Source organism: Cebidichthys violaceus, unplaced genomic scaffold (assembly GCF_023349555.1).
Source record: "Cebidichthys violaceus isolate CVI_PGR_0920_01 unplaced genomic scaffold, fCebVio1.0.p SCAF_13, whole genome shotgun sequence".
NCBI classification, from domain to species: domain Eukaryota; kingdom Metazoa; phylum Chordata; class Actinopteri; order Perciformes; family Stichaeidae; genus Cebidichthys; species Cebidichthys violaceus.
Genome location: NW_027176296.1, coordinates 4,520,156 through 4,546,113, shown reverse-complemented (window position 1 = coordinate 4,546,113; position 25,958 = coordinate 4,520,156). Strand labels below are relative to the sequence as shown.

At 37.3% G+C, this 25,958-nt stretch overlaps 3 protein-coding genes across 3 annotated transcripts; all 3 read left to right on the top strand.

The window, feature by feature from the left end:
* The first annotated feature begins 1,786 nt into the window (after nucleotides 1-1,786).
* LOC137870593 (5-hydroxytryptamine receptor 3A-like) lies at nucleotides 1,787-7,617 on the top strand. Its single transcript, XM_068707998.1, has 8 exons — nucleotides 1,787-1,933; nucleotides 2,185-2,229; nucleotides 2,556-2,662; nucleotides 3,026-3,195; nucleotides 3,368-3,531; nucleotides 3,982-4,192; nucleotides 5,997-6,206; nucleotides 6,329-7,617. Exons 1-8 carry the CDS (start codon nucleotides 1,787-1,789, stop codon nucleotides 6,610-6,612), a joined length of 1,338 nt encoding a protein of 445 aa, XP_068564099.1. The 3' UTR covers nucleotides 6,613-7,617.
* Nucleotides 7,618-10,759: 3,142 nt separating this feature from the next.
* On the top strand, nucleotides 10,760-16,493 carry LOC137870123 (5-hydroxytryptamine receptor 3A-like). Its single transcript, XM_068707129.1, has 9 exons — nucleotides 10,760-10,814; nucleotides 11,986-12,146; nucleotides 12,268-12,312; nucleotides 13,206-13,312; nucleotides 13,637-13,806; nucleotides 14,080-14,240; nucleotides 14,478-14,688; nucleotides 14,861-15,070; nucleotides 16,219-16,493. The coding sequence occupies exons 1-9, from the start codon at nucleotides 10,760-10,762 to the stop codon at nucleotides 16,491-16,493; spliced, it is 1,395 nt and encodes a 464-aa protein (XP_068563230.1).
* Nucleotides 16,494-17,886: 1,393 nt separating this feature from the next.
* Nucleotides 17,887-25,387, top strand: LOC137870592 (5-hydroxytryptamine receptor 3C-like). Its single transcript, XM_068707997.1, has 9 exons — nucleotides 17,887-17,941; nucleotides 20,335-20,495; nucleotides 20,618-20,662; nucleotides 21,194-21,300; nucleotides 22,927-23,096; nucleotides 23,837-23,997; nucleotides 24,369-24,579; nucleotides 24,948-25,157; nucleotides 25,365-25,387. Exons 1-9 carry the CDS (start codon nucleotides 17,887-17,889, stop codon nucleotides 25,385-25,387), a joined length of 1,143 nt encoding a protein of 380 aa, XP_068564098.1.
* Nucleotides 25,388-25,958: the final 571 nt, after the last annotated feature.

The window sequence follows — 25,958 nt, the reverse complement described above, 5'->3', positions numbered from 1 at the left end:
TAACATTGTATACAAAATAAAATTACTTGAAAAGATTCTTTCAGTTTTCTATTGAGATTCATTTCAAATATAATAATCATGTTTGAATTGTTTTCCTATTTATTTATTAATCTTAATGCCCATTTTTAATCCTATATTCTACTGTAGATTCATATTACACAAACCAAATCTTTAAAATTATGAAATAAGTAACTAAAGACCGTTTTTAAAAATCAAGGTGATAAACATTCCTCTAGTCACACAGAGTGAACAAATCCTTCAGTACACTAAAAAGGGTAAACTACATGGCCAAAGGTATGCGGACTATAGGGATGCACCAATCCAACTTTTTCAGTCGTGATACCAATACTAATACCTGGGCTTTGGGTATTGGCCAATACCAAGTACCGATCCGATACTAGTGTTAAATGAATAAGCTGTCTGCCTTACTGTGTGGAAGTGGCTGAGATCATTCTTTTGTGTGTAAGGCAACATCAGGCTTGACTTAAAAAGTGATTTGCTAACTTTGTCAAAAAGAAAATAGAACAACTAATTAGACAGACATAAATGTACTGAATTGTTATTTATTCAAATAATGATGTCAGATAACCAATCAAACTTTTTGAATCAGTATCGGTATATCTTTAATGTGGACATTCAAGATTTTGAAACATTGCTGCGTTTCTGAGGTCAGGCTGATATTGCGCGATAAGGCTTGACTCAGTCGTCCTAAAGGTTTGGGAAGGTTGAGGTTAGTGTTTGCCAAAAAGCAAGAAGCACATTGTTGTCTAAATTATCATTGAGTGTTGTTCCATCAGCATGTCCCTTAAAACCAAGTAGATACATCTCCAAACTTTTGACAATATAGTGTATCCTGTATCCAAACTGCAGGTAGTTAGTTTTAAAGTGGCCTGAATATCTTGCATGTTACGTTATCTGAATATGCAGAACTCCCCAAGATGTAAGCAGGAGGGTTACATAATTTATGTAAATAGCATTAATCTTGGCAACCTTTAAAAAAGTCACACTTTCCCTTTTGGATCTTAAAAAAATAAAACTCTTTTATTTCTGGATAGTTTCTGATGGTTTCCTACTTTTGGGACACTTACTGTACATTAACAAGGAAAACTATAGTTTTGCCATATATTTTGTCTGCATTTGCCACCTAAAATGTATGTAGACAACTTTACAGGACAGCCCTAAACACCAGCACACCACTCAGACTAACATCCCCTTTTGACCCAATGTTAATGTTTTTAGTGCTGCCCACGGAAAGTCAAGCCTGTTAAGGTTCTATTCATCTTCATCATCTCTGTGCTCATGCATGGTAAGTACAGCTCCTTCTGTATGATGCAGTGATATATATCGTAGAGGAAGTCAAAAGTTTTAAATTCATTGAGGTATTGTGATGGTTTAACGAGACCACTATGACCAATCAAGTCAAAGGAAAATATATTTGTTCATATATGTTGAACATTATTACTCATTTTATCAGTAGATGATTTAATGTCCTTCCAATTAAAGACTAGATATTTTTATTAAAAAGGCACTTGTTTTATCAACAAAGTGAAGTTGCTGTTACAAACTAATTTGTGAGCATTCATTTATTAATTAAAAAAGGAAAAACATATCTCATGTTCTTTAAGGACACATACTTTGTGCAGGTTACTTGTTACTATACATTTTTGTTTTTTAAAATTCATGCAGTTGGGAAATACCATTACTTGCTGCTAGTTGGTGCAGCTAATCTACTCAACAATCATAACTGCGCTTAATTTATTCCTCCGTAGCTCCTTGCAGTTCTGTCATGCTGAACTGCTCTCAACCAAACCCGCCTTCCTTGCTGGAAGCTCTCCAACCTGTCTTCAACCTCAGCTTCATTCGACCTGTCATGAATGCATCAACCCCCACCAACGTCAGCATTGACTTCATCCTTTTTGGCATTTTGGGGGTGGTAAGAGATCATACATTACACTAAAACCAACTCACTAATAGGCCATGTTCCATAGCTTCTAAGTATAAAAGCCTTTTTAGATTAACCTATGAGTTAATTTTTTTCTTTCTAAGTTCAACAACTTTACTGTGGTTATGCCAGCCAACAGGACAATTTCATGTAATCTTTGCCAGTTTCTATAGTGTCTTTCAATGAAAGAAAATATCTGTAAAGAAGAAATGCATATGACTGAATGTTGTTGTTTTTTTCAGGATGAAAAGGCCCAAGTCCTGAAAACATATATATGGCAGAATTTAGTAAGTACTTTCTTTAAAATCACCTTCTCAGTTACTAGCAAGAATAAAATTGTTCACCTCTTTCCACGCTTGAGAATCGGAAAAACACGGAAGTTATCAGTTTGGATCTTAGATCAAGTTTTTGGGCAGATCCTACTATATACCAGCAACAAAACACTAGATACTACATGATGTTATCTACCAATAGTAACTTAAATAGTAACTTATCATTGGCAAACTAAAATGTTTACAGTCAAAACGAAAAAAGACAATACTGTTGTTCACCTGATAGCTGTAGTTTTATACTCAATGTAGTTTGCGTTGCATCTGTCTGATTCATGCTGCAGAAATGGAGGAATGAGTTTGTCAGGTGGGATCCAGAACAGTGCGGTTCTTCACGGATTACAATTCCAAGGAAACTGCTCTGGGTACCCGATATCGTCATAAATGAATTGTAAGTACCATCACAGTGCAGCCGTATTTGTGGGTTGACTTTATACACATCAGTGGCCTGACCGTGATTGACTGCCATCAGAGCTGTACTGGTAAATACTTCTTTCTGTCAGAAAGGCATTGTTTAAATCCAAATTCAGTGTTTTAGTGCACAGCCAAAACCAATTGGGTCTTCTTTTAAGACAAAACACAAACTTCATGAACTTATGTTTAACTTAAAACTTGCTGTACATATGTTTGTGTATTTTATTGAGAAGGCCTTTAATGTGCAGAGTGTATTTTACAAATATATCCATTTGTATTTTTACACAGAAATTTTTACCAATCATATTTACTGGCTTCTATGTCTTTTCTCGTCCTGTAGTATGGAGAAGAACTCAGCTCCATTTGTCCCATACAGTTATCTGTATTCTGACGGCTTGGTGATTGATGATCAGCCTTTTAAAGTGATCAGCTCCTGCAGGCTCGACATTTACACATTTCCATTTGACATCCAGAACTGCAGTTTAAGCTTCAACTCCTACATACACCTTGGTAAGTAGAAACAGATCTACACAGTACTTGAGATATACAGATTGATATGTTTTTTTAATAATTTCAATACACTTCTGTCGATTGAATGATGCAGGTAGACAATTGTGTTACTAATGGCATTATAAGGATGAAATCTCACCAAAGCATTGACTATATTAAATTTTGATTTCAGTAACTTCTCTGCAGCTAGACCTCTCATCAAATGTATCAGATATATTTAAATACTCTAAAGAAGTGATGACAACTATGGGCGAGTGGGAACTAGTTGGACTCACAGTGAAGACATACCTACTACCAACTGCGAATGATGGAATGTACCAAGAGATGCGCTTCTTTGTAAGGAAACATTGTAGACTGTAACCTTATTGTATGCTACACAACACAAAAGATTAGATGAAGCGTTGGAGGTGCAGGATTGAAAAGTACTTTTAGTCTACGTCACCATATATTTTACTACAGGAAGTGTATAATGTTAAATATAACAATGAAAATATGAATCCATCACAGGGTATATTATTATTATTATTATTATAACAGTTACCCTACTGAGGATGCATGACCATTTATTAACATAAATACTGTCTGTAAAACCATCATACTGGAGGTATTAAACTCTACAAACATAAGTTTTTGATCTCAGAAATTTAAAAAACTTCTTAGAGCCATCTTTTCAGGCAGTGTAAAATTGAATAAAACAGCTAAACATGTAATTAATTCTGTTTTGTACAAATCTAAATTAAGAAGTGCGGTTTACCATCTGCTGTATATTTTTCGACACTGCTACAGGTGTCAGTAAGGCGCCGGGCCACCCTCTATGTGGTGAACCTCCTGATCCCCAGCTGCTTCCTCATCACAGTGGACCTCTTCAGCTTCCTGCTGCCTCCTCAGAATGTGGATCGGTCCTTATTTAAGATGACCCTCATCCTAGGCTACACCGTATTCCTGCTCATCATGAACGACCTGCTGCCTGTCACTGGAAACACCATACCTCTCATAAGTCAGTTGACAATACCCTCCTCTACTGCAAAAGTCACTTCAAGCCAAAAATTCAAAAATGAAATGATGCAGCTGTTTTCAGTAAAATGTACGTAAACTACCTGGCTAGCATCAAACACCAGTCAGACAAAGTTAGCCACTAGCTAGTGATCACAGTGAAGCATTTAACAGGTAAAAATAATATAATATATATTATACAATATAAAGTAATTAATATCTCACTGGAAACAAATATAAAATGACACTAAATTAAATACAATTTCTGAATACAGACTTCAGTCAGTATCAGTCATTCCTCCTGTCCTCTGCCCTCCGTCTTCCGTCCACCAAGTTGCTTTGTCTCAGCCAGCAGATGCAGTTTTAAAAAAAAGCTTTTGGCCGATGGTGCGTGCTGTGCTTGTGTAAACATAGCAGCGGTGGATGGTTGTTGCACAGATGTATTGATAAAGTATTCGCTTTTTACTCGCAAATATTTCATTGCACGTACAGTAACAAGCGTAGTTTCCATCAACTCGAGTAATCTTGACTTCAGCAGCTCATCTGCTCGCTGTTCATGTTTGTTTGTGTCTATGTGAGTGAGTAGTGGGAGGATCTCTGCCCAACAGAGAAAGCTGAGCAAATGCGCGCTGCAGCGTGATAATAAATGCTACCAAAACATTTAAAAGTACGAATAAAAAACACCAGTAACGTCAGGGCTTATCAATACTACGATCTTTAATTATCTAGCACCGACGCCCGTATAATACCGGATTTCAGAACGCATCTTTCAGATAACGTAAAACGCGAAAGACTCTCGCTAGAGCCAGTGTCTGTTCTGGGCTGCTGTAGAAACATGGTAGTGCAAGATAGCGGACTCCGTGGAAGAAGACCTGCTCCCTTGGAAGATATAAAGTGCCTTTTCTAAGCTAACGAAAACACTACGATTCTTAGTTTCAGTTAATTATACAACATAGTTATGTGAGGAATTTTAAGTTTTAAAGCATTCCTAGTGCTGGATATTATGTGTCACAGTGTGGTTACTTGGGAAGTGTTAAACCAAGGTGTGGTCATTGAATGTATATTGAGCCTGTGATGGGGGTTTGAGGAATGCCAGGAGGTGTCAATCTGCGGGGGAGGAGGGTAGTTCACAGAGGTTTCTGCCCAGGACAATGGGTCAGGATCCAAGGAGGAGCTCATTGGACTTCAGCCAATCGTGGAACTGATCGATGGGTTGAGGAATGCAACTCTGGGGGGACAAAGGAGCTGTTTGTCCCCTGAGAGAATCAGACTTCCTTCGTACCATGGGGCAGATACATCTATCTGTCCTGTGGTATGAACGGGGTCTCATATTTCTTGAAATATTTTACTATCGATAGTGTAGTTTGGTTTGTAATTGTATAGCTTCTGTTTGTTATTAAATATCTTTTGATTTGATTGTAAATCGGAACCAGCTGGTTATTTGATACGACTCTGTTGACGAAAAGTACAGTAGAGAGCGTGAGCTGCGGCCTTCCATAGCGAGAGAGGTAGAATCCCAACAGTTATTAATATTATATTCAATATCTGCCAATAAACCCCCCTAAATGTTTTACACTGTTCCTTTAAATTCATCAGAAAGACAGAAACATGGCTCTAAATGAATGCTAAAGGTACTACTTGTTTGCTGCCACATTTGCCATGCTGTATGTCAATGGCCTTTAATGCTTGAAGTTTTTGGCTTGGATGTATCTTGTTAATTTGTCTGTTAATAAGCAGGTATGTAAAAAAAAAAAAAAAAACATTCTAAAAAGCACATATTATAATTATCATTATTACTATTATCCCAGATGTGTTCCTGTGTCTGTGCCTGGCTCTTATGACGGCTAGTCTACTGGAGACCATCCTCATCACAAACCTGCTGTGCGGCTCCGTTCACTACTCTCCAGTCCCTCGTTGGATCAGAGTGTTTGTTCTTCACATCCTGGGCCGCCTGGTACGGCTTCCTCCCAAGCCCAGAGATGGAGAGGACACAGTCATCCGAAATCCTGCTGCACAAGGTAATATGTAAGATTTGGGATGTGAAACTATGCATGCAAGTTATTTTGCAAAAAATCTTTGCACAAGTCAATATAAACAGTCCCAGTTGCCATCACCCCCCTCTTCATATCCTCTACAACAGAAATGAAAGTCTCTTCTCTGGTGGCAGAGGACAGCGAGGTTTCACAACAGAATGGGCCGTTGGATAAGGACAAGGCCTGGCAGGAGCTGAGGAGCCTAGGCAGCGACCTCCAAGCCATCTGCCATCAGGTGAAGCAACGGCTAGGTAAAAGCCAGAGCTCGGAAGAGTGGATCCAGGTTGGATTCATTATAGACCGCCTGCTGTTCGGCCTCTACATCCTCTTCATATCAGTCAGCTTCATTACCATCATCGTTATCTGGATGCAGTCACAAAACACATTCTGATTTTGCTTTTGAGTTTGTTTGTTTTTTTTGTATTTGGGGGGAATTTCTGAATTATTATTTGTTAACACGCTTTCTCATTGTCATTGTCAATTACTACTACGAATCATACAAGAATTGTGAAGGTTGGTTGAGTTGTTGCATTTGAAAGTTATTATGTTACGGTACATCTCTCCACTGAACTGTCCCTATTTCACAATTCATTTTGATGTTTCGTGCTATTTAACCATTTAACAGTTACGTTTTAGGGCACTGAGGCTCTAAAACAAACATCTGAGAGATTTTGAAACTCCTGTTGACTTTTCTCCAGCATTGTCAGTCACGCAACACATAATTGCATACTTGTTCAAACAATTCGAACTACAGTCATCACTCTACCCTGGAGGATTCTTGTAAAGAGGACAAAATGTATGTGTCTTACAAGTTCTTCTATTTGCCATTTTTCCTGAGTTGATGTACTGGGCCTCGTTTGCCAGAAGCATATAAAGGCTAGGATGATTGTGAGATCCTTTTTTTACCTCTTAAGCCTGGTGTTACACCTCAATTGTGCTTGCCATTGTAAAAAAAAAACATTCATTTTGAGAGTAATCTTTGTATTTGATTACCATTAGGGATGTCACAATATGGCATTTTGATATCACGATTATTGTTAGAGGAAATATGCACTTTCACTTCTTATACAGTCTATGATCAGGATGCCATCTATATCGTAGCTTCTTCAATTCCTACGGTTATGAAACAGTGACATATATAAACGCGGTTATGATAAAACAGGTTAATCCCGACATCCCTAATTACGCTCTGATAAATGAGTGACTATGATTGCAGAGCAGAGTAACGATTCACACTGAAAAGTTTAAAAACAGTCAATTAGACTAAATATACGATGGGGAGAATTTCATGCATTGCCTATATGTTTCGCCCAGCATACATTAAAATGTTCCACTTTAATTTCGATAGCTTTCTCTTGACCCTTTTGTATTGAGTGAGATACAAATGTCAGTAATGATTCAGCCTCATTGCTGATGTGTGCATTTATAATATTTGTTAAGGATGTGCGAACTGCTCAGGAAAACAGATCAAACAACTGAAACCAACTCAAAGGAGTACAGGGAGTACATTTTAATGACATGTACTCTCTTGTTTGGTTTGTTTATTTCAGTTGGAAACACTGTTATTTTAACAAACAAGACATGCATGCAAGTAATTCAAATGGAAAATCTGTAAGTAGAGTAGATCCACTCAGAAACAACATACACCATTTTTTAAGACCATTGGAATTTTGCTTTTGAATTGATGAGACAAGTTATGAAGGTGTCTGAGCTGACAGAGCCAAGATGTCAGAGGTAAAGACAGCCTGGCTCATTTTCACCATTACTGCTTCACAGTAAGAAAGAAAGAATATTGACCATCTAAAAAATTAGCTGAATAAAAAGGAGGGTTAAAAGTTGGCTGATAAAACTAATATATTCCATTGGTAATACTTTGAGAAACTCTTAACTTTCAAAATTATTTATAAGAAGATACAAAATAAATTGGAATACATTTTGTGTTTTTTCTCAATTTATATTCATACAGCAATAAACAAGAGAAAATCTACTAAAAACTACATAATAGTAGCATTTAATAGTGTAAGGACAGTCGCCTCAAATAGATCAATGTGTGTATCGTGTGAAGCATGTTGTTTAAAAGTTCATTAAGTCTTACTACATTCTGTACTGATTACAAACAAAGATCTGCCTTTGAGCAAATACAAATTCAAGAAAAATATTTAATAATTTGGTCTATCTCATCAATTTACCTATCATCTTTATCTTTTTTCATATTTTAAAGATTTTTGAACTTCTTGTATTGCTGCTTAAGAAATACTATTTGTAGACATACAACAATAATAAAGCAATGTTGATTCTTATCTTAATTTATTGTTGCTGCTTTTTTCTCACAAAATAATCAAAAAGAACAAATAGGAGTATCGATTAGGAACCGAACTGATAAGCAGAGAGTACTAGTATTAATAAAATCCTAACAATACCCCCCCTGAGGCTCTGAAATCAAATACTTGCAGCTTGCTTTTTTTCAAAAAGTTCTTTAAAGTCTTCCTAACTTTTCTCGTGCATTGTCAGTTAAACAATAACTATTAGCATATTTCAACACGCTATTTGACTCTCAATCCCCTTGAGGTTTCTAGTAAATGGGACAACACTGTTCATGTGTTTTTGAAGTTGTCATATTTGCCTTTTTTTCCTAAAGCCATAAGCAGATGAATCATAGGCCTGGGGGTCTCATTTACAAAACAGTGCGTAGGATCCACACGTAATGTTTGCGTATATACAAATGAGGGAAATATATGTAGGCCGGAAAATGTTATGATTTATAAAACCTTGAGTATGCCTGCCAGTGCACAATGTCTTTTTATAAATCCCAAATCAACTTTTTAACCATAATTGATCGACGCAAAGCACCGATGCAAAGCAGCTCATGAATGTTTATCCAAAGAAATGAGCCTGCTGATCAATGGTTCTTTATGGTGAATCACGGCAACTACCGTGAAACCAAGAAAAGGAATTTTTCTGACAGAAATCGAGTGGCTTGTGGGTGTGAGGTGGTCCCTGAACTCTCGTTCTCTCTTTATTCTTCCATTCACATAGTCCAGTGCCAACAGCGCCAGTGCATCCATCATGCAGCATTACGAGTGTTACCGCAATATTTACATGTTTACAGCAGTTAAAATCATTGCTTCAATGAGACACAATCAGTTAATGGGATGTCATTTGAAAATGTAAGTTCTATAGGTGAATATGATTCATTTATTATTTAATTGTTGTTATGGTGACCTTGGCCTGCAATATGATTAGTGAGGATGGTGAGGATATGGAGTGTAACCTTTGTATGAGAGCTGACACTGGCTTTATTTCAAGACTTTGCTAAGTTACACAATCCATGTATGCACGTGGTAAAATTGTGATATTTCATCAAAAATATGTTATTCTACATGTCTCATTTAAAATGTAGCCCCAAATAAACAGTTAACACCAACCAGATCTTGTAAAAAGTATTAAATTCTGCGCAACCTAGTGCAAGTAGGAAGCCATGATTGGCTCGGCTGAGACCAACAGTCACGTGACAAAAAATTTGTGAAACTTCGACTGAATCACTCCATCATTCTTTTGATCAAATTGTCACCATTTCAGAAAACTGTGCCAGGTTTTAAATATTTGGAGGTTTAATCGATTATTATTTACAGAAACCAGAAAAAAAGAGTCAGCTGAGTGGAATATGAACTCTATACTTGTAAGTGCAATTAAAAGGTTTTCTTATTCTAATCCAGCATGGACGAGGACAAATCTCACAAAACTCCCTATGTCTACTTATACAGCACAGGTCATGTATATAATGATAAGCCGATTTGAACTGTCAGCTCCTGCCGATTAGTAATCTAAAATATCCCCTTCGATATCCAAAACTGCTCCCTGACCTTTGGATCATATCTGCACTTTGGTAAGGCCGCGTAAAAAACAGTAGCAAAAACATTAAATCTGATCTCAGAACTGCAAGTGCACCTCACATTCAGTTTCATTACAAGTATGGTAGGTGTATATGCTGAAAATTCTCAATTGTCGCTTATAAATTTAATTACTTTTTTGCAGTAATTATGCATTCACAAAAAAAGAAATGACATCTGCACAGTATCTGGAGAAGTCCAGGAAAGTAATACAGACCAAAGGGGATATTTGCATGTTCCAACAAATCATTTCACTATAATCCCTCTACCCTGGAAGTTTCTAGGAACTGGAACAACACTGGTCATGTATTCACAAAGTTCTCTTATTTATTTATTCCTAAGGCTAAAAGCAGATGACGTCCTGTACTTCTTTGAAATATGCAGCATTTAGACACAAGGGGAGACAAGTTAAACCAACTCCTGATGATCAATTTCAAAACATCATTATCAGCAGACGTCCTGCTTTGGTTATATTTACTTTGAAAAACAAGACATGCCCACAAGTAATTTAGAAGAAAAAGGTGTGAGTTGAGACTCGACTCAGTTTAGCCAATGAGAAACCAGACACACCTTTTGTTCAGACTGTTGACATTGTCCTTTTAAATTGATGGGACATGTAATGAAAGTAGTTGAGCTGACACAGACAAGATGACAGAGGTAAAGACAGCCTGGTTTATTTTCATCTGTTCTTCACTGATTCAAGGTAAGGAAGAAAAAATATTGACCATCTTCTAGATTAGCAAATACAATTAAACCAAAACCTCAAAATCCTAAAAGCCTGTGGGAAGTGTTATACAAATTGGCAATTACAAATTAAACAAACAGCTTTTTTCACAAACCAGAAAGCAGTTATTGTAGAAAGTAACGCTGAAAGAACAGCCATGCTAGCAGCTCTGTAATGCTGTATACGATGGTGCTTTGAGCGAAATGCTTATGTCACCATGTTAGCATGACGAAGTTTACCATGTTTAGCATTAGTTTAGTGTGTTAGGATACCAATACTCACCAACAAGCACTAAACACAAAGTGCAACTGCATGTTACTGGTTTGCAAGTATATGGATATAGACCACATTAAAGTGGGCATAAGTGAGGCTGATGGTGTTGAAAATGGATCAATGCATGTACCGTGAAGTTGATATGAAGCATTTTGTTATACATCTCAAGTAATCTTTCCCCATTTTGTGAAGCATACAAATAAAGATCTGCCTTTCAGTTAATACAAATAAAAGAATAACAATCAATTTAAAATGTTTATTCAACGTCACTTTATTCTGGAAGGATATATTGCAAATAGAAATGATGAAAATAAAAACATTATTCAAGATAGAAAAGGGTTATTGAAGTTGAAAGCTGAACGTTTTTATTTAATTAAAAAAAACATTACAGTAAATGTAGAATTTAAAGTATTTGCTTTTTGAAATTGCCCTGAGAGGCAGACAATGTTGTGCAATGTTGTATAATGAAATGCATTTGTATTTATGAAGTAGGATCAAGCATTTCCTTCCTTTTTTATACAATTTATTATTATTATTATTATTATTATTATTATTATTATTATTTTTATTATTATTATTTCCTTAAATGTTTTCTCATTTATTTAGGTTGCTAGGCCTGCTAATATATGTTGTGATGACAAACATCATGTTTGTGTTTATTGGGCTGAAGTTTGATTTTGTATTTTGGTCTGTTTCATTGTGACTTTGGTGTGTTTGTTCTGGGTTTGTTGTTTTGTTTGTCTTCTCATAGTGACTTAAGACATGTTAATGGATTTGTTATTAAATAATTTATTATATAAGTGTTAATTAATTTAATAAATATATACATTTTATTTTCTCGTTAATTCAGATTCCTTATTTCTCTTTTTGAACTCAGGTTTTGTTTCAGCATTGAACTGCACCAGCCCAACTCCTGCATCCTTGTTTGATGCACTCGAGAAGGAACTATTTTCTAGAAAGCTACTGCGACCTGTAAAAAGCTTTTCAGATACATTGAACATATCCATTGATATGACTGTGTTGGGAATTGTAGGAGTGGTGAGTACATGAGCTGCTATCTATTCATGCTTGCACATACACATGCATAACTTTTTCAACCAAGTATACTGTAACTGAATTTTATTCATTATCAATAATCATAAATATGTCTCATCCCTAGAATGAACAAGCCCAGTCCTTGACAACATTCTTATGGCAAGTCCTGGTAAGTTTTCACAGCACTGACAAAACATAAATATATTCAATTAAATAATAAATTCATCAATCTTTTTAAAACAAATTTGAAGAGGCCAAAATACTATCCTTGTCCCATATTCCAGAAATGTAAATAGTCTCATGTAACATTGTCAAATGTAATCTTGACAATGTTACATGTTACAATGTCTTACTTTGATTGTGTATTGTATGTTTTCAACATGAAGAAACAAAAGTGTATTTTGGAATGGAACTCGCATTTTTCTCTGCTAAGGGATAAAGCTGTGAAGCTTTGAATGCTTCACAGCTTTATCCCTTAGCCTACCTGTCATTTCCTTTGAATGTAAGGAAATGACAGGTAGGCTACATCCCTTTAAGGGGATTAAGGGGTTGATGAAACTTGTAATTAGAGAAGGGAAAGCTTCTCTAAAGCATGAGTAGGAAGGAGAAGAGTCAGTTAAGGGGTTTTAGGTGGCAACGCCCTCAATTATGCCTAACTTTAAGCCTTAATTTAATTCAAACAGGTGAGTTATATCAAAATTCATCCCCATACAGTTGTCATGAATGGGAAAATGAGCTACAGAGACCAGAGCTGTTTTTTGTACCAGTCTGTAAACATGTTTATTTCTGCTGTAAAGTTGGACATTTTAACATGGGAGTCTATGGGGATTGACTCGCTTTTGGATCCAGCCTCAGGTGGCCATTTGAGGAACTGCAGTTTTTGGCACTTCTGTGTTGGCTTCATTTCTCAGCACTGGAGGTTGCTGCTTGGGAACAAGTTTCAGACTTTGATTACACTGAAAATATTTGTTAGTAGTAGGCTATGTGTGTATTGCTGGTCTTAGTCTTTCCGTGGGATTTTGTAAGTTGTACATCTCAAAGGTGTTGTTCTGTTTAATGTAGGAATGGGACATCGAGGGACTGAGCTGGGATGAGAAGGAATGTGGAACTACAAGAGTCTCTGTCCCTCGAGAAAACCTTTGGGTCTCAGATGTCGGCATCTCAGAGTTGTAAGTAAAAAGGATGTTAAGTAGTCTGTAAAATTGTTAATTCATTAAAAAACAAAAGGAATCACCACTAATAGCACTTTTGTACAGCTTTGTAGCTGTTGTGCTGTTTTGGCCACACTATGGTTTATCTTTTATGCTAGTTTTGATCTATTTGCCACCATTTTAGAACAGGGCTGAATCAAGAACTGTGCCCAGTTTTAAATATTTAGTGATTAAACAATTATTAGTTACAGAAACCAAGAAAAAGAGTCCTGTGTAGAACATATCCTTTTAAAGTATGTATGTCCAATAAAAGTTGTTTTTATTCTATTTATTTTTTTCCAGCATGGAAGAGGACAACTCTCCCCAAACTCCGTATGTCTACTTATACAACACAGGTCATGTATATGATGATAAGCCCATCCGAGTGGTCAGCTCCTGCCGATTAGTAATCTACACTTTCCCCTTCGATATCCAAAACTGCTCTCTGACCTTTGGATCATATCTACACTTTGGTAAGCCTGCGTAAAAAACAGTAACAAAAACAAAATCTTTTTTTTGGCCGAAAAGCACTTGCAGAGTGCTGGGAGGCATTTCATCCCAGCGCAAAAAAGCACTCCAAGTGCAGCCTCATACACTCTGACGTCATCGGGAACAATTGAAAAAAAGATGCTGGCACTCAGAATGAAACTCTTTACCCATTTAGGTATACCCATTTGTACCACAAACGACACTTCACACAGACCGAGTATCTAATATGGTCAAACTTTCCTCAAATTTTATTCCAGCTGAAGAGATCAGAATGATTCAAAGCACCACAGCAGCAGAGATGCTGGAGGAGTCCAGAAAAATGATCAAGACCGAAGGGGAGTGGGAGCTTATAGATATCGAAGCTGCTCAAACTACCCTGGAGAGAGAAGTTGGAAGCTACTCGGAGGTCAAATACTATGTAAGCTATTTTTGCAATTTCCTTTTATTCTGTATTTGGTATTCACATGATATCGGTATTCAATATCACAGTTAAATCAGCTGCGATACCTTAAAGAAACTGTGTGTAGAATATCTGAACTATCTAAACAATGTCTGCATTTTTTCAGTATTTTTTTCCTTTCAATGATCAGGAAAAAAATATATTTAAACAGCCCAAGATTGAGTCATTGATTGATTGATCCTTTCTCATCCCAAGATCATTCTGAGACGTAGGCCACTCCTCTATGTGGTGAACCTCCTGATCCCCAGCTGCTTCCTCATCACAGTGGACCTCTTCAGCTTCCTGCTGCCTCCTGATAGTGTGGACCGTTCCTCCTTTAAGATGACCCTCATTCTGGGCTACACCGTCTTCCTGCTCATCATGAACGACCTGCTGCCTGTCACTGGGGACACAACACCTCTCATGAGTGAGTGACACCTCTGATATAAGTAGATTTAAATAACAGCCAAACTTGGCTGAGATTACTTTTACCCTCACTTGCAGTTCGACATTTTAAATGTCAATCAGTTGCCCATCCTTGTTTGCATGAAAAATATCTCTTTATTTCTTAACCATTCCTTTTTTTTTGTTTCCTGCAGACGTTTTCTTCTCCATCAGTCTCGCTCTGATGGTGGCCAGCCTGTTGGAGACCGTGTTGATCACTAATATCCAGTTCAGCTCCAGCCAGTACAGTGCGGTGCCTCACTGGATCAGTGTCATTGTGTTACGATATCTAGCTGTTGTCGTTTGTCTCCCTCCGAAGAAGAAGAGCAACCGCATCACAGTCTCCCTACACCAACCCGCTACAGGTATAATAACATTATTAGGGGCCAAGCACCGACAACGTCGGGCCGCGTGAAACTGTAGGAATTATTAATATTTTTCTCTGCAATGAATCGCCTTTTGGGGGGCTTTATCATATCCGAAAACTCACCAAAGTTGGCATGCCTATCAGGACTGGTGAACATTTTTGATATTTGGGTCCTATGCTCGAACATGAGAAAATTGCTCGCTAGCACCCTCTAGAATTTAGCCCCCTCATCCTGTATGTCCGATTAACTTGAAATTTTACACACACATGCAACAGAATGAGGTCTACAAAAAAGTCTCTTGGACTGCCATTGAACTACCTTGATTTTATTTGGCGTCCTTTTCACGCCCATTTCCCGTCGTTCGCCATGAAACAGGAAGTTCTTGTAACTCCAAGGTACTTTATTCAATGTGCCCCAAACTTCTCATGCATGATGCTGCTCCAGGCCTGAGCAAATTTCCATGGCAACATTTTCACAAAGTCATAGCGCCACCTACTGGCCAAAGGAAATGACAAGTTTTATACTTTGATGTATAAAGACATTGACGATGCTTCATCATGAATATTGTGAGTTGCCGTGGCTGTTGCCGTGGCTGTTGCCGTGACGTTTAACATCATTCACCATGAAAAAGAAGCTTATTTTTCTGTGGCTTAGGATTCTGAACAAGCCTTGGAACTTTGCACAGATGTCATAAGTAAAGGAAATAAATATTTCTTTTGGCTTGACCGTTTCAAATTGTCTTGATGGCGCCCCCTACCAATATTCAACAACGCAGCCCCAGCGCTACGTTTGACTTAAAATTTAGTATGAACCTGTATCACATAAATACTTTTAAAAAGTGTCTGGGACCTTGCTATATATATATATATATATATATATATATATATATATATATATATATGGGTTGTAACAAAATGTGTACTGGTATTGAACTGCTCGGTACAAGACATTTGGTTCCCCATGCGGTACCCCTGTGACCCAAACAGCTTTTTATGTCTACTACTTGCACACGTGGAACGGAAGTGCACCAGCTACAAAACCATAAAATGAAAACAGTGCTTGATGCAGCAGCTCTATTATAAACCAAGAAGACTACTTCAAAAATATTTACTAATATATATTTATTTTTTTATTTACATATCTAGCAATGAATACCAGCATCATTAATTCAAGAGATCTGCAGGGCATTTCTGGTGATAAACCCCCTCTGGACCCGACCCTGGCTGAGCTGAGGAGGCTGAGCAGAGATCTCACGGCCATCCGCCTCCAGATAGACAAACACTTCCAAGGGAACAAAAGCTCGCAGGAATGGCAAATGGTCGGGACAGTCATTGACCGTCTGCTGTTTGGCTTGTACATTGTCTTCATCTCCGCCTGCTTTATCACCATCATATGTATCTGGATCTTCAATAATGTGTAAATAGGTTGACTTGATGTTTGATCTCACAATTATATTGATCATCAGCATAATTTTAATCGATGCTCTATAGGTATCCTAGCTAATATATTAAATATGAAGATATGAAATTATGAAAATATAGCCACCTGTAACTTTATCTTTAAATTACTTCTTCCAACTATAAAAGTAGTTTATTAGCCATATGATTTCATCAACTGCCAGTCTGCTGCACCCACATCATTTCCATTCTGCTCAATTTGTCGGTGTCCACTGCGGTATCCTCCATTGGATCTTCCAGCAAGTGTTTAAACCCAGTAAGACTTCACTGTACTGGTACTGTATTGGGGTCTTATTTATAACTGTTGCATATGCATAAAATGGGGCTTGAAACAGGCGTACACCACTTTTCATGCAAAACTTATCTATAAAAAAAAACTAACTTGATAAGAGAATGGGCACACCTGTTCAGAAACATCGACCCATGCATATGCACATTAAGGAGACGCTGATAGTGAGGTGGTGAATTGAAGCCATATTGTAGAAATTGAACAACCAACACTTGTAGTCTGTGGAGCGCTGCAGCTGTTGATGTTTTTAACATCGGTCTTGGAAATCCAAGATTACATCAAAAAGCATTAAGGAATTGCAGAACAGAGCTTCAGTTTTGGATGATCTTCTAATGTGCATATACAACCAAGTATGATTTTAGTTTTCATCTCCAGTGAGGGTGTTTCCCAAGCTTGTCCTTACATCTACATGAAACACACGTCACACCTGCTGGGATGCAGGTGTGACGTGTGAGATGCTAATCTCATTATTCAGCTGTCTTCATATTTGTTGACGTGCATTCTCATATTAGCATAGAGGTTGGCTGAAATGTTTTAGTTGCAAGTGATATATTACATCCCACTTGCACACTGAGTTATAACCACCTTTCCCTACTCATTTTAATTTGCTAAACATTTGTAGTCAAGCAACCAGTATTTGCATGTTTCAACAAACCATTTTATGTGTAAAAATAACTACCCTGGAGGTGTTCTTCTATTTGTCCTTCATTGTATTTAAGTCACATTCAAATATAATACAGACATCTGGTGTGTGTCTTTTTATATTTATATCTGATTACGTCAGATAAATGAGTGGATATCAGTGCAGAAAAACTAACTATTCAGTTTCATTGTATGCTGAGGTGTGTGGTTACAATACTTGCACGCACACTTCCAAATTAAACTGATTTAACAAGTGAAATGAACGTTTAAACAATATCATGAACAGCAGACATTGTTGTTTGATTAGTTAGTTACTTAAATTTAGCAACACAGTTGCTTGGACAAACAAGACATGCATGCAAATAATTCAAACGGGAAAGATGAGTTATGCTGACTGAGAGCAAGAATGAGCTGACATGAACAAGATGACAGAGGTAAAGGCAGCCGAGCTCATCTTTATCGCTTTTTCACTGCTTCATGGTAAGGAAGAAATTATTTTGGCTAAAATACATAGTAGAGTTTTATAGTATGATGATTGTCGCCTTGAATTTTAAACCTATTGTATGTGTGACTGGATATGAGTTGTATAACAGTTCTGTGGCACATTCATAAATACTGTCATCATGAACTTGTGCCGTTTGTGGAAAAGCAGTGGAAAACAATTTCAAGTTTTCGGAATGTAAGTAAAATCACAAACTAAAATCTTATCAGAAAGACTAAAACCCAGTAGTGCTACCCTGAGCCTTCCACTTAGCACTTATTGTATTCATACTAGCTTGTTGCACTTATTGTATTCGTATTACTTATAGCACTAACTGTTTTTCTTGTTTCTGCACTGTACTTTGGCTCTGAGTTATGCTCTGCTTCATGCTCTTAGATGCTTGTTTGGAAAAGGAAATGTACTTATGACTTCTGGTGACTAGTAGTTCTTTTGATTACCAATGTTGAATGCACTTATTGTAAGTCGCTTTGGATAAAAGCATCTGCTAAATGACTGTAATGTAATGTAATGTAAGATGTGTTGCAGAAAAAATAAACAGCTTTCCATGAACCATAAACCACTAAGTTCCCATAGTAAGTATTCTGAGACATGAAGAGTGAAGAGGCACTTAAATTTAATTTGCATGGCCACTAAGAAACAACAAAACTGGAAAATCCGGAGTTCACGCTGTGGCAACATTTAGCCTTCCCTGTGAGTTACGTAAACAACAAACGCTTTATTGACCGAAAAACTACAAGTTTGTAGGTTGCAGAAGATTAAGAGGCTGTAAAGAAAAGGGCCCTCAGCGAACTGATTTCAGTCGTGGTCCAACTCTTTCCACTTAAAATAAAACATCAGCACCTGACCCACTCAAACTATTAATTAAAGGCCCAACAATGATGTTAACAGAAAAAGGAATAGGGCTGAAACAAGTGGTTTTAATAACGACAGATAGTCCCTGCACAAAAATGCCTCCTATAAGATGAGAATAATATAATATTGTGGCCTTTTTGGTTCACACCTGAATGAAATTAATTCTTTTTTCTAAAATTAAATACTTTATATTAAGAGTCACGTATTTTTTAGTCTGTCCCTTATTTTACTTAAAATAAGAGAATATTTATTTATTATTAGAGTTCATCCAGTTCAATATGAAATCTGACAATAAATATTGTTGAGATATTATTCAAGTGAAGTTTATTTATTTGATTTGACAGTCAGTTGTCAAATACATACATAGGTTGATACAACTGCTAGGCTACTTCAATATGGGAATAAATCATAGCGCAAGTTAGACATTATTGTGATGTTCCGGACCTTTGCATGACGAAATTAACTGGACTACATTCAATTTGAATTGAAAACCCCTGGTATATAGAACACATTCCGTGTAGTATAAAAGTTATTATTAACTGGAGTCCCAAAACAGGCAAAGATCAAAACCAGGTAATCGGTGGAGACTGGTTAACTTATGCGGGGCAGGCAGAAAAGAAGTCTGGAAAGCGAGGGAGGATGCAAACTAGACAATCTGACAGTGAATAGGTGGAGATAAGCCAGATATACTGCAAGGCTAATTAGGGAAATGAGAAGCAAGTGAGTTTGGGTAGGGAAGGACAGGTGATGGAAATGACAGGAAAAGGGTTATTGCAGGCCAGGAGAGAGTGGCTGGATCTGGAATGACAGGGTGAGTTGGACCCAATCTCCACACTCACTGACTCACAGACTTTGAGGTGCACTCCCGCAAAGTCTGTGAGGGTTTAAGGCTGTCAAACACTGCCAAATCATTGAGTGTTTGAGTTTCTCTCTAAGACATTTGGAGCCCTTTATGAACCCTTTCTGTAAATCCGCATTTCTGCAGACTTTGCCCAAGAGAATTACCCACAATTCATTGCAATGTGACGTTAAAGACGGGGTTACCAGTGAAAGCATGGAGATGTAAAAGAAAGGGTGAACAAAGAGGACGGCACATGTGTTCAGCCTGGCATATTAAGTTTCCACTGAAACAATAAAGATGAAAGATGGAACATTAAAATACATGAAATCAGTGAAATGGAAGCAGAGATTTTATTACACAGATTTATTCATCAAACATTTCATTTAAAATTACCTCTCATCTTGTGAGATAAGATGAGAAAACAGTAGTAAAAAGTATAAAATAAATACCCATAATTGTAGATAACATTTTCTGACGAGACCATATTAAAGTGGGCATACCATATGTTTGGATGTAAGTTTTGAAAACAAATCAATGTATGCACCATGTAGCAACAGTTCGTGAAGTCTCCATTCTGTATAGCATACAAAGAAATATCTGCTTTTGAGCAAATACAAATAAAAAACATTTTGGTCTATCTCATTAATTGAGAAATCTTATTTCTCTTTTTGAACTCAGGTTTTGTTTCAGCATTGAACTGCACCAGCCCAACCCCTGAATCCTTGTTTGGTGCACTTGAGAGGGAACTATTTCCTAAAAAACTAGTGCGACCTGTAAAAAGCTTTTCAACAATAACGAAAGTATCCATCGCTATGACTGTGGTGGGAATTTTAGGAGTGGTGAGTCCATGGGCTGCCCATCTATTCATGCTTGCACATACACATGCATAACTTTTTCAACCAAGTATACTGTAACTGAAATTTATTCATTATTAATAATCTTAAATATGTCTCATCCCTAGGATGAAAAAGCCCAGTCTTTGACAACATTCTTATGGCAAGTCCTGGTAAGTTTGCAGAGCACAGACAAAACATAAATTTGCAGACTAAATGCATTAATTAATATATAATATGTAATGATGATAAATAAATTGGCACAAAGTGGAAGGAGAGTGATTGCTTTAAACCTACGCTATCAGAATAAATATGTTTAAAATTTAAAAAAAATGGTTTTAACTCACATTTAACTCTTTGGGGGGGCACCACCCTTAGAAAAGGAAAAAACTGATTGCTAATGAAGTAATTGTTATTAGTTATTGACTAATATAGTTCTACAGTGGCACAATGTTGTGTTATTAACTCTGTAACAGAATCCGGAAGTTTTAATTTTGGCTCTCTATCGCAGAGAGGAAGCTATTTTGGGCTTTGGCTACAAAGAAAATATTTGTTAGTAGGATGCATACATTTTTGTTTGTGGTCTTTTCAAGGAATTTGCAACCAAAAGAATATATACAATACCACCAGACTTATTCGTTAAATCAAACTTTGTAAAGTATGTAGTGACACAGTTAAAATGATTGTTGTTTTGTTTAATGTAGGAATGGGACATCGAGGGACTGAGCTGGGATGAGAAGGAATGTGGAACTAGAAGAGTTTCTGTCCCTCGAGAAAACCTTTGGATCCCAGACATCCATATCGCAGAGTTGTAAGTAAAAAGGATGCTCAGTAGTCTGTAAAATTGTTCATTCATTAGAATACAAAAGGAACCACACAATCAATAATAAACATCAGAGCTACTTACAGCTCTACGCCATCCCACGCAATTCAATTTGTATGTAAGGGGGCAAAACAACATTGTTTGCTTTTAAGAAAACCTAGGAATAGTTCTACATTCGCTGGTCAAACAATAGACTTTTTTGGATCCCGAAGGAGGAGCAGATAACTTGCTCCTTACTCCTCCAACCTCAACCTACAGAAGAAAGATTCACAGAATCCCCGTATTCTTTAGAGCAGGAGTCTTCAACGTTTTTCAGGCCAAGGACCCCCAAACTGATAGAGAAATGGAGCAGAGACCCCCTACTATATAAAATTTGGTTTTGTATTAAATAAATAATACACAATAATAATAACAAATAATACACAGGTTCACATATTCATGTTTTTATTTTAAACATGTGCAAGGTACAGTGAGTACAGTGAGGGTGGCCGTGCCACTGCCATTTATAAACACATCTTGTCAACTGATACCAATGTCAATATCAACATTGTCTGTCAATTGCATGATAATCATGCATACAAGCTATTCAAATTGACGTTTCTATTTTAAACATGAATGTGGAAACGAAAAATGAATGATGGCCTATTAGTGCCACTGCCATGCATAAACATACCTGTTATCTTGCATACAATACTGAACTATTAAAATAATGGACTGATTCATGTTTTTTGGTCGAGTTACAAAACATTCCATTTTCGCTCGTAACAATGTCCATACACTTGGATAGGAGCTGCAGTGTTTTAGCCAGGAATATCTTGCAAAAATGATTGCACAACGATTCGTGGGTGAAGTAAATGTTGTTTTTTAATTTAAAAAAACAATTTTTTTTATCGGTATTGTTAGGGTGTCAAATCTCTCGCAGACACAGGGAAGGCCGCATGTCTCCTACTGCTGAGTCTTTTGTTAGCAGAGCAGGGCCAAAAAATAATTGTTAAATTGTTAAAATCAAATCAAAAGTTATTTAATAACAAACAGAAGCTAAACAATTACAAACTGAAGTACACCATTAATAACAAAACAAACATATCAATTTCATGAAAGTGAGGCCCCGTCCGGGCCACGAGACATATCTGCATCATGGTCAGGAGGAGGTCTGAATCTCTCCTCAGATTTACAGTCCTTTTGTCCCTCCAAAGTTACATTCCTCAGCCTATCAATCAGCTCCACGATTTTAAATTGTCTAATCAACCAAATATTTCGCGGACCCCCTAGGGGTCGCGGACCCCCTAGGGGTCGCGGACCCCCCTGTTGAAGACCTCTGCTTTAGAGGAAGAGAAGGCCGCCTGCCTTCTTCTTTTCTCATACTTGCTGATAACAAACACGCTCTTGCCAGATCCCAACACTGTTATGCCTCTTTTGATCATATTGCCACCATCTTTAGAAGTATTGCAAACAGCAAAGACAAGAGCTGTGCCCAGTTTTAAATATTTGGTGGTTTAATTACTTATTAGTTATACAAACCAGGGAAAAGAGTCAGCTAAGTGGAACATGAACCCTAACTTTTAAAGTAGGTACATGCAATTAAAAAAGTTTTTCTATTTTATTTTTTCCCAGCATGGACGAGGACATCTCTCCCCAAACTCCGTTTGTCTATTTATACAACACAGGTCATGTATATGATGATAAGCCCATCCGAGTGGTCAGCTCCTGCCGATTAGTAATCTACACTTTCCCCTTCGATATCCAAAACTGCTCTCTGACCTTTGGATCATATCTACACTTTGGTAAGCCTGCGTAAAACCAACAACAACAACATGAAGGGTGCTTTTCAATATGCTAATATGTGTTCTTGATTCCTTTCCTCGCCTCCTCTCCTCGCTTCTTTGTCCTGCCCAATAGAGATGCTAGCATTAGAGGAGAGGCGAGGCGAAAGGAACATGAACAAAATGAGACATACTTGGGAGCTGTCATTTTAAGGAGACGTCTGTCCATTGTTTTGTTATACTGCTGTATAATGTATCTGTCTCTGTCAGATGAGTATAACTTTGTTCATGACAACTTATATAATTACTATTAATTCAATTCACAACATGGCATAATGTGACAACAATGTTCGGATGTCAGTGAATGAGAAAAACGCCAGCTTTACCTTCTGCAAGATTGCGTGTTATAGTCTGTATCATTGTAGTCTATGAAAATAAGCTATGGTCAGTTGCCTCCAGAGTCTGTTAACAGTCCTTAAGGACGAAGAATCCAGTGGAGTCAAACCCGCTACAACATCAGCTGTGTGTCTCACCTCTTTTATGTCGCGGGTGCCGAAAGGACTTCTACAAAGGAATCACCTCAGCTCCTCCAGAAGCCTTCTCTTTTCCCCCTTGTCTCCTAGAGGTGCATTTACAGGATTGGAAGATCCTCCCTGATGGCGAAGAAAGAACGATTTTCATATCAATCGAGAATGCAAGGAAGCAGAAGTTATCGTAGCATATTGAAAAGCACCCAAAACTTTCCTTACATTTTATTCCAGCTGGAGAGATCAGAGTGATTCAAAGCACCACAGTTGCAGAGGTCCTGGAGGAGTCCAGACAAGTGATACAGACCGAGGGGGAGTGGGAGCTTTTTGATATCAAAGCTGCTCAAACTACCCTGGAGATAGATGATGGAAGCTACTCTGAGATCAAATACTATGTAAGCTATTTTTGCAATTTTATATTACTCTGTATTCACATTATATATGTATATTCATATATTTAATATCATTGTTAATCATACAAATAAGCCTTTTAAGAAGTGAGTGCAGAGGATGTTGTTTTGTGGATAACCTGCCATAGTGAAAGCATGCAAACAGAGAACAAAGAGGGACCTATGATGGATCTGTGGTGAATGCCAAAGATCTAAGGGGACACCAAGACCTAAGAAATTATAATAGAAGAAGTTATGTGTGGACTGGGGGAGGAGGTCAATATTTTTGGCTACAGTCTCATTTAAAAATGGTAATAAGACGATATTGTAAAGTCTCACTAAAATGTTCAGGCGTTGTACCTGTGTCTCATCCCAAGATCATTCTGAGACGTAGGCCAACCCTCTATGTGGTGAACCTCCTGATCCCCAGCTGCTTCCTCATCACAGTGGACCTCTTCAGCTTCCTGCTGCCTCCTGATAGTGTGGACCGTTCCTCCTTTAAGATGACCCTCATTCTGGGCTACACCGTCTTCCTGCTTATCATGAACGACCTGCTGCCTGTCACTGGGGAGACAACACCTCTCATCAGTGAGTGACACTTCTGATATAAGTAGAGAAATCCAATTATGGCCCTTACCTTTAGGTTCTGCTATTTGTTTTATATATATATATATATATATATATATATATATATATATATATATATATATATATATATATATATATATGTTTATGTTCTTCTTGACCAAATGCCATTGTCAGCCAAATAATATAGTGTCCTCTGATGGTTCTCCTGCTCTGCCAACCTAATTGTTGCTTAACCAATGAGATTACTTCTACCCTGATTACAGTTCTACAATGTAAATGTCAATCAGTTGCCAATACTTGATGAATAAAGTTTGCATGAAAAATATCTCTTTATTTCTTAACCATTCCTTTTTTTTTGTTTCCTGCAGACGTTTTCTTCTCCATCAGTCTCGCTCTGATGGTGGCCAGCCTGTTGGAGACCGTGTTGATCACTAATATCCAGTTCAGCTCCAGCCAGTACAGTGCGGTGCCTCACTGGATCAGTGTCATTGTGTTACGATATCTAGCTGTTGTCGTTTGTCTCCCTCCAAAAAAGAAGAGCAACCGCATCACAGTCTCCCTTCATCCACCTGCTATAGGTATAGTTTTGTATTGTTTAATACAAATCATTTGTGAACATTGACAGTTAGCTGGAGACAGCTTTTTCAACCAACTCCAGGTGTGTTTAAATGATGTGTAACTACGCTCTTAAATGTGTACTTCTTTTCCCACACATAAACTATTAAATATAAAGGAATGGAAAAACAATGGGCGGTGTGAATGTGCACACCTCACACATACTTCAGACCAGGTGTGCACACGGTTTTAGCTGAGATTGATCCGGGTGATATGATAATAAGGGAATTGAATACAAGTTGCAAGATGGGTAACTTTGTTTTTAGGTTGTATGCCAATTTCACTGATTGCATTATTATCTTTGAAAGCTGCATAGCATTCTGAAAATACTTACATTTTATTTAATTGTGAAGCTACACAGAGTTTTAAGAAACTGGACCTAGGAGTTTCAAAGTCAGTATTAGCTGACACTAGTTAGCTGCAGCTGATGATATCACTTCAACCGACAGAATTCACACTCATCTAGAAATGAGGTCTGCTTCAGTTTACTTTTTGGGGGAAATTGAAGACCCATTGTTTTAGAAGTTTCTGATAACTTTGAATGTAAATCTCCCACCGTTATAATTGTTGGCTGCAGGTCAATAATAAATTGGACTTCTTGACAGACACAGCAACAATATCTAAAAGGGTCATTGCTTAATAGTAGTAGGGAATGTCCTTTCAACTGCTCAATTTAAACCCATATTTTTCAGCCGATTTTATATTTGCTATTACATGTCATATAATGTACTTAGATAATTTACTTTTATTCCTTGCTCCATTTT